The sequence below is a fragment of the Trypanosoma equiperdum genome, assembly GCF_001457755.1.
Source record: "Trypanosoma equiperdum strain OVI genome assembly, contig: ctg_678, whole genome shotgun sequence".
In the NCBI taxonomy this organism is placed as follows: domain Eukaryota; phylum Euglenozoa; class Kinetoplastea; order Trypanosomatida; family Trypanosomatidae; genus Trypanosoma; species Trypanosoma equiperdum.
Window position 1 is genome coordinate 39,893 of NW_027124618.1, and position 12,681 is coordinate 52,573.

At 48.0% G+C, this 12,681-nt stretch overlaps 6 protein-coding genes across 6 annotated transcripts; 5 read left to right on the top strand and 1 right to left on the bottom strand.

The window, feature by feature from the left end:
• Positions 1-909: 909 nt before the first annotated feature.
• On the bottom strand, positions 910-1,251 carry TEOVI_000316000 (uncharacterized protein; the record flags this gene model as incomplete). Its single annotated transcript, XM_067226116.1, has 1 exon — positions 910-1,251. The coding sequence occupies one exon, from the start codon at positions 1,249-1,251 to the stop codon at positions 910-912; it is 342 nt and encodes a 113-aa protein (XP_067082217.1).
• Positions 1,252-4,361: 3,110 nt separating this feature from the next.
• Positions 4,362-5,486, top strand: TEOVI_000316100 (Enkuring domain-containig protein; the record flags this gene model as incomplete). Its single annotated transcript, XM_067226117.1, has 1 exon — positions 4,362-5,486. One exon carries the CDS (start codon positions 4,362-4,364, stop codon positions 5,484-5,486), a length of 1,125 nt encoding a protein of 374 aa, XP_067082218.1.
• A 186-nt stretch (positions 5,487-5,672) lies between these two features.
• TEOVI_000316200 (developmentally regulated phosphoprotein) lies at positions 5,673-6,935 on the top strand (the record flags this gene model as incomplete). The annotated part of the gene is made up of 1 exon (XM_067226118.1): positions 5,673-6,935. The coding sequence occupies one exon, from the start codon at positions 5,673-5,675 to the stop codon at positions 6,933-6,935; it is 1,263 nt and encodes a 420-aa protein (XP_067082219.1).
• Positions 6,936-7,364: 429 nt separating this feature from the next.
• Positions 7,365-9,524, top strand: TEOVI_000316300 (E3 ubiquitin-protein ligase KCMF1, putative; the record flags this gene model as incomplete). The annotated part of the gene is made up of 1 exon (XM_067226119.1): positions 7,365-9,524. The coding sequence occupies one exon, from the start codon at positions 7,365-7,367 to the stop codon at positions 9,522-9,524; it is 2,160 nt and encodes a 719-aa protein (XP_067082220.1).
• A 349-nt stretch (positions 9,525-9,873) lies between these two features.
• Positions 9,874-11,289, top strand: TEOVI_000316400 (leucine-rich repeat-containing protein; the record flags this gene model as incomplete). The annotated part of the gene is made up of 1 exon (XM_067226120.1): positions 9,874-11,289. One exon carries the CDS (start codon positions 9,874-9,876, stop codon positions 11,287-11,289), a length of 1,416 nt encoding a protein of 471 aa, XP_067082221.1.
• Positions 11,290-12,173: 884 nt separating this feature from the next.
• On the top strand, positions 12,174-12,425 carry TEOVI_000316500 (uncharacterized protein; the record flags this gene model as incomplete). The annotated part of the gene is made up of 1 exon (XM_067226121.1): positions 12,174-12,425. One exon carries the CDS (start codon positions 12,174-12,176, stop codon positions 12,423-12,425), a length of 252 nt encoding a protein of 83 aa, XP_067082222.1.
• Between the last annotated feature and the right edge of the window lie 256 nt (positions 12,426-12,681).

Genomic DNA, 12,681 nt, shown 5'->3' on the forward strand with positions numbered 1-12,681 from the left:
CTTGTCGGTAGTAGCCTTCTCTTTTTCGTTTTGAATAGTGCAGGACCATATTCTTTTTCCTGATGTGAACAGAACGCCATAAACCTCGGATTGTCAATAGGTGACGAGAGGAATATAGTTTTGCTTTGACGTGGTTGTCGGAGCTTGTCAGGGTCGCAGTAGCTCGAAAGGATTTTCTGGACTATATACGCCTCTTTTTTTTTTTTTTGAGTCTACCAATGTGTTTACGTGTCCTATTCGTAGGTGCGGCGCTCGTTCCGTGGCGCATATTCATTAGCAGCCTTGCTCCTTATCGCTTGGGTGTTAGGGAGGAAACTATTTTGGTGATTTAGTTCCGCAGTAGGGGACGTAGGTTGGGAAAGAAAGCAGTTGCGGCTAGTAACAGCAGAGTTTTGGGATTGTGCTTTTTGTTTAACCTTTGTTAAACTATGCTTGTTGGAGTCGGGGAGATTCGTCCAATTGAGCTGCTGCCACTTGATCTGTTGGAAAGAAGGCGGTGTAGAGAGTAGGTGAGCTTGATGCACCATGTTTGCGAATTTGTTGCGCACCCCTCATTTAGCTCGCTGTTTGAGGTGATTTGGAACAAACAATAAAGAGGATGGCGTGGCTAAACCCCCGCTTGGACTTTCACAGTTTCACCGGTCGTCATATGTTCTCGCAGTTTTCTCTTTCTATCACCTTTGAAATGGTCAGTGTCGGGCGGGGAAGGAGACGGGACAGGATTTAACCCTTCAGATATATTCAGAGTTATGGAGTAATTGCGCATCTTCTCCCCCGGTGCGATGTGATTCTCACACCAAGTTTGTCGTCAAGAAGGGTTGGGAATTAGGAACTACCGGGGGTTCTCAAGAGTCTTAGCACGAATTTATGCTGTTCGTTTTCAACAGGAACTAACCCTTTTCCATTATCTTATTCCAGTAGTGTTTTTACCCTTCGGTATACCCGCAGTACGTGTTTGTAGCGTTTTGATGGCATCGTGGCGCAGGCCATCACTAACTGGTGCGTGGAATGGTGTTGCCTCGTTGTTCTGTTTCCAAATCCGGCGGTCGCTGCCTGGAAGCACTGTACTAAACTCGGCCGCTGACGTTTCAGGCCGTTTTTATTGGATATACTCATTTTGTAACGTTTCTCTTGACACCGTTGGAGTCGAGCACCGCCATATAAAGACGTTCGCCTCTGTGCTGCAGGGCGTTTCCGCTCAATATTACTTGCGGAAGCATCCGTCTCATTCTCCATTTTGGCCAACCCCATTGTCACGGAACAAGGGTCCCCGATATTGTTCTACCCACCGGGCTGCGGCGGGCGGTCCATCATGAATGACTGTTGCAGCTGTGCGTCGGTACGGCTGTGGGTATTTCTCTAGTCCTTAGTATTTCCAAGTTTCTCCTGTGTGATGAGTTTCGGCTTCCCCAAGTTATCGTGTTTCCACGGATATGATTCTCTTAAGGATATTTGCAGTGAAATTGGTGGCTCTTCGGAGTTGCGGCACACACCAAAACAGTAAATAACGTTGTGTGGCGTTCATTGTCCTTAGTGGCCCGTGGCACTCGGTTTGCAACAGGGTAGTTCCATTAGCAAGTTGTGTCGCGTACAACGCCAGCTTTTTTTTTTTTTTGATGAATATTGCGGTGGGGGTTCCCCACCACGTTTTTTGTCGTTGCAGATACCAAGCGCGTGCCAATAAAGTGCAGAATCTCTGTCGTCAACTGAGGGGACGGGCTTAGCGCACACCAAGGGGTAGGTGTCGTCCGGTCGTCCCGCGATAACCTTTTTGGGGCGCAGGGAAGCGGCCGGATGTGAATGTGGGACGGGGAAACTGCGCTGTGTGCTGTGACGTGCGGATAAGTTTTTTGCGGCGAAACGCCGCAACGTAAGTACTATCGCCGTGTGTTCAAGAAAGAGGATGGACATTCCTCGTCTCTTTGAGTCACAGCCGGCAGCCGGTTGCTCTTGTGATGGGTGGATGGAGCCAAACTGCCCCCTGCGGGGGCGGAGGGCAACCTTTTTCCCCAACTGGTGAATCAACGGTTGACGTACAGTTCGGTGGAGATAACCCAACAGCATTCCGGTTTCTGGCACGCGGGAAGGGCTTAGGGTTCGTATCAACATCACTTTGCGGGGTAGTTAAGGGCATGTGATGCTGGCGATGTCGGGTCCATATGTGACTGGGGCTCTTCCAAGGGTGCTGCCTGTCCAGTTGCGGGGTCGCTCTTCACCCAGTGGTGGGTTAATGGAGCAGCCTCCTCTGCCTGACCTAATCTTAAGGGTGTATGCTACATGCGCTCGGTGTGTCCCCCCTGAACGATGTCGTAGGGTCTGCTGCCGTCTTGGAGCAGCCGTCGTCATGGAGGCAGGTGGGCGTGCTGAGAGTTTGGACAACTGGTGTTCTTCGAGTGTAGCGACTCGATCGTGGTCGGGAGTGACTCCTTAACTACTGGTTTGTGGTTACAGTGCTGAAGTTTTCGTTGACAGGAAGGTTTTGGTTTTTGCCACCACAAGGTGTTTCCGTATTTCATTATCCAGAGTATATCAAAGGAAGTTTTTGAGGGATCATGGTCGCCGCGTTGGATTTTATTGCTTGAAAACGTTGCTGTCCTTTGGTGGTTTCCTCTTTCTTATACGGTCCTTCGTTGTGTGGAAGGCCACCCGTGCTAGGAGTGGATCATTGGCTTCTTTTCTATGATTTGCGACACGTAGGTACGTGTATGCGCTTAGGGTTGTTTGTCTGTTTGTTGACTCCCTGGTTATTTGGACTGAATCACTGTTGAATCTTATCAACTCCTTTCTCGGTGCCATGCGGGTGAGGGGCATAGAAAGCAGTGCAGAGGCACTGCTTCTTGTACCTGCTTTTTTTCCAATTCTAGATTTTATTTTTTTAAACATCACCTTTGATAATTAGTGAGCACCTTTATACCCTGTTAAGTTGTTGCCGTGCTTATTGTCATTGGCGGCTTGTTTGTGTGTGGGGTGACAGCTACCACATTTTTTTTCTTTAGCGGTAGCTCCTTCTGTTTTTTTCACGTGATGATGTGCCTACGGTTTCATTTGTTCTTTCTATTCATAGAGTCTGCGCAAAGATGCCCTCTGTTGGTTGCATTGTTGACATCTACTATTGTGATTCTTAGTCGGAAATCGACGCCAAACACGTTGTCTTGATTACAGTTCTACCGCTGTTGTGATACCTGTGGTTTGAGCAATTAACAAACGTGATTTGGGCATGCGGCCCCCTTTGGGACAAAAATTTCTCCAGCGTTGCCCAACTTTTGGTTGTTGTAGGTTTTTTGTTTCGCATCTGATGTCGTACTAAGCCGTACTAGTGATAAAATGTGCTGCGGACTACACCCGATTGCATTTTGTCTAGTGTTTATACCTCCTAAGGAGTGCGGATACTGTGAGTGATATTTCTTATCGTTTGAAACACGGCGAGTAAAGGATGAACACGGGGCCGTACTTTTTTCTCTTTTTGCCCGAGTTGATGGGTAGCAGAAGGTTGGATGAGGGGTGCCCATGAATTCCCGGCACGTGTGATTCTCTCCCCTTTGTTAATCCCACTACGCTGATACATCCGTACCTGACTGCATACTCACACCAACTCAAGTATGCAGGGCGGCGTGGCTCAGTGGGCATGAGGAGGCGATGAATTTGTTTTGTGCTGTTGGGCCTCCTTTGGAAGGAGCGTGCTCTGAGTTTGGCTTAGGTTGCTGCGTATAAAGTTGCTACTGGTTCTGATATTTTTCACATTTAGCGCTGCATTAGGGTTAGGGGGACAGTGATGGGTGGGCGCTGTCAGTTACACTGCGACTTTGAGGGAATGGTGCCAGCGGTTTTCCGTTTGTGAGCTTGACGCCTCCCCCCTTTTGTTCTGAGAGCATCAGGTGCTCTGCCCAATCAAACTGGTGCTACCTTCGTTATCACAAAACACCCTGTGTCTTAATATCTTTAGTAGCGACCAAGCGTCGCTGCTTGCTCTGTAGTTATTCCGTTTGTGAGTCATACCAAGCGCCAAACCTTTGGGTTCAACTGTTTGCCAGTATTTGTGTTGAGGTCATTGAAGTTGTGTGGGCGTTTTGTAAGTTGTTGTAGCGGGGGTTTTAACAGCGATGGTAAGACTGTGATGAAACGCGCCATCCCGTTGTTTAGATTGTTGCCCTTTTTGATATCACCCAGTGCTGCCTCGTGTTCGCAACGATTCTGTGTTAACAAAACACGCACCATTTTACGTTTTTAGTTGTCTCAGAGGTCGCGGGGAATGCCAATAAATCATAGTACTTGTACGATGCTTGGCTAATTGATACGGTCTTGCACTTTTCAAATGCTTCTCTTTCTTTTTTACTTTCGTTGACGAAGTTGCCTATTTTAAAATGAGCGGCGAAAACATTAAAAATTTGCTGGCGCCGCAGCCAACGGTGGATCAAGGACCGTACAGTGGGAAGTATGAGAAGCGTATGGTGGATCTTCCAAAACCAACGTACTCAACGTTTTACAACAAGAACAAAGAGTTCGACAGTACTCACCCCAGGTATTTCAAGCAACGTGACGCGGTTATCGGCCCAATAGTGAATGATACAGTGGATCCCAAGAACTTTCTCCGCACAGGACAGGGGATCAAACACATTGTTCCACCTGTGCCCCATAAAAAGCAGCACCGAAAGGATTTTTTAGACTGCGGAGACATACGGAAACGCACTCAGGGAGCGATGGAGCCGGCAGATCAACAACAGAAGGAAAGTTCGGGGATGGGTGGTATGGGATCTCTTGCAAATACAAATGGGGTGGGTGGGCAAGCGGGTGATGGCATTCGGGAGCACGACATGAGCTCCAACGACCCTGAGCGAAAGGGCGAGCAAGCTAACGGTGGCGACACCGGCTTGCGTGGCACCGGAAACGTTGAATCTGCTGTGGGATCATGTGACAACAAAAATAATTTCCAGGGGGCCGCAACAGGAGACAATGGGCGCTGCCACCTGAATTCACTTGACCGCTCACGTTGTAAAAAGGACTTTGTCACGTCAAACATTATTGATGTAGACAACATGGTCCCAAAACGGCGGAAAGATCAACCTGAGGATCCAACCCGCAGAAAGACATTTGGTCGGGTACCTGGGTATATAGGACGAGTGAAGGAGGTAATTGAGAAGGAGCGAATGCAACTTAAAGCAATTGGTGAGGCGAGAACGAACAATCGCCTAGAGAGAGTGGGTAAATTTGTATACCGATTGGATGAGCAAGAAAGGCTAAACATGATCTCCAAATTACGAGCGAAGCTGACAGAAAAAGGCGCTGAGCTGAATAGAATGCCATTTGCTAAAGATACATATATTCAGATGAAGCGAAAGTCTGATTTGGAGAAGCGTATCAAGGAGATCGAGAGCTCTCTCGAGAAGCTGGAAAAAGACGCTGTGTTTATTTATAGCGATGATCCAAGGGTAGTTCACTGGACCAAGGACGCTGCTTTTGAGGAGGCCCGTCTCTTTGCCTCCGACTAGAGTTTAGAAAAGATGTACTTCGGGCAATGTATATCAATGTTTGTGAAACTGTGTGTACTTTCCCTCTATTATCATTCACTTCGTAATGTTTTTACGGGTCGACCGCCATGTTTTTTCTGTTCATTCCGGGAAAGACCTGCAATACTTTTAACAAACATTTTGTTTCGTTAGAATGAAGGTAGTACTATGCGTCGCTTATTGTGTCTCTCACGCACTCGTGTTTCCTTCATGAGGTGGAAGTTCGACGAAGTGGCACATCTTCGGGACCAGGTTAAGGCCTTGGACAACCGCGTTGCATTCATTGAGGAGAGTCAGACCATCAAATCACTTCTTGCTTTCTACAGCTCCCGCCCACTGAGTAATATAAACACACCAAGCAAGTTCATCAGCTATTGTGCTGAGTCTGATCACAATGCCAAGGTTTTTTGTCATGCAGAACTACCAACGCTACTAGCAAGACTCATCACAACAATAGACTCGTTCCCGTGCGGTCTTAACGCGATGCTGCCCATCGTGTCGGTGAGGAACACTTTTCTCGATTCCTTTAAAAAGCTTATAAAGTGTGATTTCCCCGAAGATGGTGCGAAGAGTGAGCAGTTTCTGGATGTTGTCAAGGAAATCGAGGAGGCTCATATGAAGAGGGAAGTGTTGCTTACAATAGGCACCGGTCTTTTGCAGTTGAAGGATCTTCTTTCGTGTCATAAGCGCTTTATTCTACGAAACAAGTGGTCTGGTTCATACAAAGAAATGGAGGCATCATCCAATGACTGGCTGTTGGATCTCACAGGGCCACTGGATGACTTCTGTTTCCGTATGGTGAACTACAATTTCCTCTCACGAATGCTGTTGAACTCAGAAGTTGTGAAGAATAACATGGTTGATCTGGTTGATCTGCAAATAGATCTCGAGAAGGTTGTTCGCAATGCTGTAGAGGATGCTCAATCTATCTGCACCAATTTTTACGGCTCCTGCCCGGGGGTGAAGTTTATTATTTTGAAGGATGAAAAACCAATGAAGTTGGCGTACCTGAGTTCAACTATATCGTACGTTGTTATCGAGTTAATGAAGAATGCGTTCAGGGCAACTGTCGAATCGCATTCAGACCTTACATCACCCACCATTGATTGTGATGACGCACCTCAGGTGGAAGTTTTAGTGAATATAAAAGAGGGCTCCAGTCACGCCTGTATACGTATTTCAGATGAGGGTCTCGGGATGACGGTAGCACAGGCGAAAATGGCGATGAGCTATGCTCACACGTCAGCAAAAAAGTGCCTCATTGGCTCCCACCTTGGACAAGAGGACGGTGGCGAGAACGTAGCGCCCCTGGCTGGTTACGGTTTCGGTCTTCCCATGTCGAGAGTTTATGCCCGGCACTTTGGTGGGGATCTTGTACTGAACACGATGGAGGGGTACGGGACCAGTGTCTATTATTTTATCCAAATTTGAGGGAATCTTATTACTTTTGCTCGATACCCGAGCACTATTTTGATGTTTAGTTAATCGTTTCGTTTAGTTACCCCTTGGTGTTCCTTGGTACCATTTGCTAATTCGGTCATTGCGCGCGCGGTGGGCGGAAAGCCGTTTGTAGTGGGATTTGCGCTAACGTGATCCCTGCGGCATATGTTTATTTACATGCTCCTCCTCATGGTCAGCCAAAGTGTCCGATTCAGGTAGTACTTTTTGAACTTTCTAACTTTTTTATACTTTTCTTTTTATGTTTGTGAACGATTCGAGTTAACTCTATTCCGTCCGTTCTCGTATCCCCCTTGTCAGGTGGAGAATAATGAGTGCGCTTACCAGCCGTGAGGGCTGTTATGTTGTCTATATCTTTTCCATTTATCCATTCGCTCCCTAGGTCAGTACGTAGTTGCTAGGATGGACGGCAGTGAGTGCTTTCTCGTGACACCGACTCGGTGGGGGCTTATGCTAGAATACGAGCGTGAGGATGCTGTTGCTTTGCTGCGCCAGAAACTTGCTTTTTTCTCATCAGACAGTCTAACTTTGACTGAAAGGGAAGATGTACTTTTATCATCCGGTGCAGAGTCCTCGAAGACAGACTCACTGTTGATTTACGGGTCAGTAGCACTGGTTCGCAAGGAGGCATTTCTATGGTTTCTTAGAGTTATTAGGCTGACGCTCGTGGAGGATATGGCCTCACAGGTTGTCATTTGTCCGCAAATAGGGGACGCCGTGCCAAATCTACTGCTACCTCCCTTATGGGAAACTGGACAAACGAAGAGCTTCCGCCGATGGAGCGTCGTTTACTGGGCAATGCGATGTGGAATTCTTCGGGGTATTAAAAAGCGGTATGAGCTGACACAATTATATTTGGATCAAATTGTGAGCATTGGAGCTGGTGGTGACGACTTTGACGTGCGCGAAGAGGAGGAGGCAGCATTTCTGCAGGAGAAGTTGTTCCACAATGCCCATCAGGAACTTCGAGAGAGTGTTTTGGAGGCGAAGAATGCGCCATTCGATATCTATCATAGCGCTTGTAATGAGGAAAGGATCAACCTCTCGTTTGTAGTCTCAAATGTACCCACACTCATCGTCGTTTGGGCCAGCTGGGATGGCGCCTCGCTTGATTGGCTGAGGAAGAACATCTTCAATCGGGAGGTCACTTGCAGTTGCGACCCCGTCCCGCGGCCAACTTTCGTCGCCGATCTGAAAATCAGGGATCCGTGGCTACGGGTCGTGAGGGAGTTTACTTCTATTCCCAATGGGGAAGCGAACCAGCCGGTTGAGGAAGTGTCGGGAATTGCCAAGTGTGCTCAGATAGTATTAATTAGTGTTGATGAAGAGCAAGGCGCAGCTGTCGGCTGCCTGAAGGGGTTGATAGATGGGATTGATGGATGGAAGAGTCCCATTGTCCCCCTAATGCCGCTGTGGAGTGGTCCAAAGGGTATGCTAAGTGAACTCTCATCTGCCCTTGGTTTCTCGAGGCTTCCGTACTTTATGGCCGTTCAAAATACCCGTGTTGAGACTGCGAAGGGGGATGCCAAGCAGTTTCCGCGCATCTGTTACGTTACTCCTAATGGGCAGGGGGAGGTCCCCCCAACCCAGTCATGTACTGAGGGTAATACTGCTGAACTTGGAGAGTGTGGGATGAACTCGCCAGATTGGCATCTTGTCGATAAGGGGGAACGTCAGCGCGTGACTGGTGAAATCGAGCGATTTTTATTATCCACTGATGCACCTTTGCGTTTCCACGCTCGTGTTGACAAAACATATCATTCTCTTGGGACGCCCACGTCGGCGTCATCAGAGTCCCACCAACCTGACGTATCGTCGTTTGTGTCCCTGTCAGGAACTATTTCTTCGCTTGATTTAGCGAAACTAAAGAATGCGTTGCGCGTCTTTGCTGGTGTTCGGAACAGCGCCGTAAACCTAAATGTTATTAAGCCTTCGTGCCCGTTACTGGTTGAGCTGAACCCTGCTACTCCAACAAAATACATTCGGGGGGTGCAACGGTGTGTCACGTGTAGTGAATGTCACAAGGATATATTAATAGATAAGGAATACCACTTTAGATGCATTCAGTGTAGCCAGGTAAATGGAACTCTCTGCAAGATCTGCTTTGAGGGCGCCAAACATCCGGCCCACCACATACTACTGAGGATGAACGTCGAAACCCCAACAACAGTGGAGTTGCTTTGGGGCCCTTCAAATGTTGCACCATTAGAACTTTTTCGAGGAGTACTCGTGACGAACAAGAGGAACACACACATTGGTGTGTACTGCAATTTATGTGCCCAACTTGTGCGTGGCAGACGTTGGAAATGCGCCATGTGCTACGATTTCGACATATGTAATGGGTGTATCGAGGAAAATTGTATGAAGTTCAGCGATGCCGGCGAAGTGAGTTTTGTTGTTTCGGACGGCGTCGGACATGGCCAGAAGAATACTTTGTCGAGTTCCTACCATACAAAGGATCACATGTTTTTGTGCGTCCGTCACGCATGTGGCTCCGCTGGTGACGCATGTTTGAGGCCAGTAATGGAGCCGAATGCGGTAAAGCTTCTTCTGGAAGGATAGTGGACCTTGGAAGGGCTAAGAGTCACATTGCTCGCACGTTTGTACTAACAGGGTGATGTCTGACTTATTCTATCAGTTCACAGTTTATTATGTTTAGTTCCACTTCGCGGAAGACTGTCGCGGAGTTCTGCGGAAGAAGAAAAAATAAAAGAGGTAATGTAGCCTCCGAAATGCGCGGTGCACCCAGTATGGCTCCAGAAACGAACTTTGGTATCCATGCATCCACCCATGTTTGTTTTCACAACACTATACTGCTTGAGCGCAGAGTGTTGTCGTCCCTTCAATATTTGCAGCTTTATCCTCTTTTTTAATCATTTGCTTCACCTCTTGTTATATTACTTGCGTTAATATGTCGAAAGTGATCGCAAGGACGTTAGTTGTACCCCCGCCGCTGGTCTCGGGTGGTGTAATCGACTATTCGTTGGTAAAAGTGTCCCGGGCATCCGGGGCTGCGGAGGGTCATTACGTTTACCGTGCCGAAGCTATGGGTTGTGCAGGGAGTCAGCAGCAAAAACCTCGTAGCAATCAAAATATACGTACAAAAGATGAAGGTGTGGGACCCACCGAACCCTTTGGTGCTCAAAACGGGGACGAATTTCGTTCGTGCGAGCTCTCCACCGTCGAAAGACCGATACGACTGGCTTCACCAGGCTCGCTGAGTCGGCTTGAAGCGCAACAAAATTGCAGAGAGACATCACACCGACGCAGAAAGGCTTCAAAAATCAGTGGGAAGGACAACTTTTATTTTTCCCACTGTAGCGTAGGGGGCAACGGGCGATCGAAGAGTAGAGGGACTTATAAACTTGCAAGCCAAGATACCTTTGCTGACGGGGAGATGACTTTAACCATTCTTAGCAATTCCAGCTCCCCCCAGCTGCTTCGTATCCAGCCGTCAGAGCGGGCACAACAGGGTGATGGGACGTGGGAATGGTGGTATGAACAAGTGGAGAAGCTGCTTGTGACCAAGGACTGTAACTCGCGTACAAGGCTTCAGGACATCCCCAACCGCCTGACAAGGCAATACGATGCGGACAAAGAGCATGTGGAGCTGGACCTGAGTTGGTGTTTTATGGAACGTTCTGCCCCGTATGTTCTGAGTCGCCTTCTTGCAAGTCCTTATCTGGTGGAAATTCGATGGGTTACAGCCTTGCGGCTCGACGGCAACTACTTCACAGATGATGGATTCGGAAGCATGCTGGAGGTAATGAGTACCGTAAATGAAACGCAACTGACTTTGCCCCTTTTAAGGCATCTGTATCTTAATAATATGAACCTTGACCATCATAGCCTTCATGGGATTTTGTTTTACTTGTTTCCAGTGGACGATGCCTGCTACCCTTCCGTGGGTTTGACTTCCGATAGCCGAGCGATCGCAGGAAGAGCGTTTGGAAAGCCCCCAAAGGCGTATTTGCCCTTCAACAGTGCCCCACGTATCGCTCTGTTTCCATCGCTGACAGTACTCAGCTTGTGCGATAATCCTGGGATCGGGAACCTCGGTCTCATAGAGTTGTTAAGGTGTTTTCTTGCATCACATTACGAGCATCGGGTCCTGCCTGTGCTCGACATGTCTCGCTGTGGCATCGATGAGGTGGGTGCAAGATGTATTCGTGAATATATTGAGAAGCTCCCACTCGCAGTGGAGGAAAACCGTCCGGTGGTGACCACCCAGCGCATTGTGCTGTATGGAAACAGGCACAGTGCTGATCGCGTAGTTGCCGCCGCCACGGACGATTCGCCGTACGATACTGCGAGTGTTGTGGGATAGGGGTGTGGCAGGACACGTAACGTGAAGCAGCATAGAAATTGCTATATTTTATAACGCATCCCGGCCAGTGGCTATGCAACTCAGCTGGTGATGGTCTTGTACGAAATTCTCAATGCTCGTATCGTGTGACGTAAAACAGCACAACTGCTGTTGTATTTTCTTGCTATACATGACGACAAAACGAAAAAAAAAGAGATTGCGCAGGTATGCTTACGTGTATGTTTCTACATTGCGGTGGGCCGTATGCTAGTGAGGAGGGAATGCCAAACGTAGGTCTGATCCCTTCCATTCATTGTCGTCATTCTTAGTTGATAGAAGTGACTGATAACCAAGCGCCTGCGCAAAACCGTTCTGCTACTACAGACCCTTCATGCGCGGAGGGCACTGTAGTTGCTTTATTGCCAGAGGGCGGGAAACAAAGCGGTCGACGTACACACACGTACATACATATTTGCGTGTACATGTGCACATATTCTTTTCTTGACCCCCAGCGATTTGTTTTTTTTCTTTTGATACCGCCGAAATTTTATGTTTTTTTTTCACCAGCACGCAAAAAAGCACGCGAATCTATGCCAATCTTGTAGAACGTTATATGAGTACGGAATGGAGCGCTAGGGGGGATGACGAGTGGGCGCCCCTCAGAGGGAAGTATCGGAATGGGACGAACCGCTCCTTTGTGGGAACACGGGCCACCCTTAAGACAATACCTTGCAATAAAGGTCTTTTTTTTACTACTCGCGTTGCGCATCGCACATAGGTCTGCATTCTTTCTTTTTCCCTTCCCCGCTGTAGGGCATAGGTGTTTCTTCGGTTGAGGCATTATCGTTGGCGGAGATCGAAGTAGGTTAACATACGGATACAAGTGCGAGTGAGCTGAAGTGGCTATGTTTCGCTCGTCGATGGTAGTGCGGTCCTTTACGCAGGAATCTTTTTATCGCATGAGCAAGTACATCAAGAGCCGCAACCCCAACGAGAGGTACCTGCGCACTGGCCACATTGTACTTGAAACGCTAAAGAGGTACCATTCGTATGTGTTGGCCCTGGTATTTACTCTGGGGGTCACGTGCTACGACCAAATCAAGCACCCAGAGAAAATTAGAGTACCCGTACACGATGGTCGATCACTTGTTCTTTAGTACATAGCCCGGAGAATGTTTGGTGGCCGCCAAAGTTGTCAAATTCCTTTGGCGCGCATGTATACGTAAACGCGTGTGAGAGCGTACGGTGGCTTATTGATTCTGACTGCTATATATATTTTTCGAATGCCATATAGTCGAGTTGTTCGGTCTCTGTCTTTTTCTGTTGCTGGTGCGCTTTGTAGCACTGAGCCCAACGTCTCTCTCCCTTGTTTACACATTTACGGGGTTTCTATATATATATATATATATATAT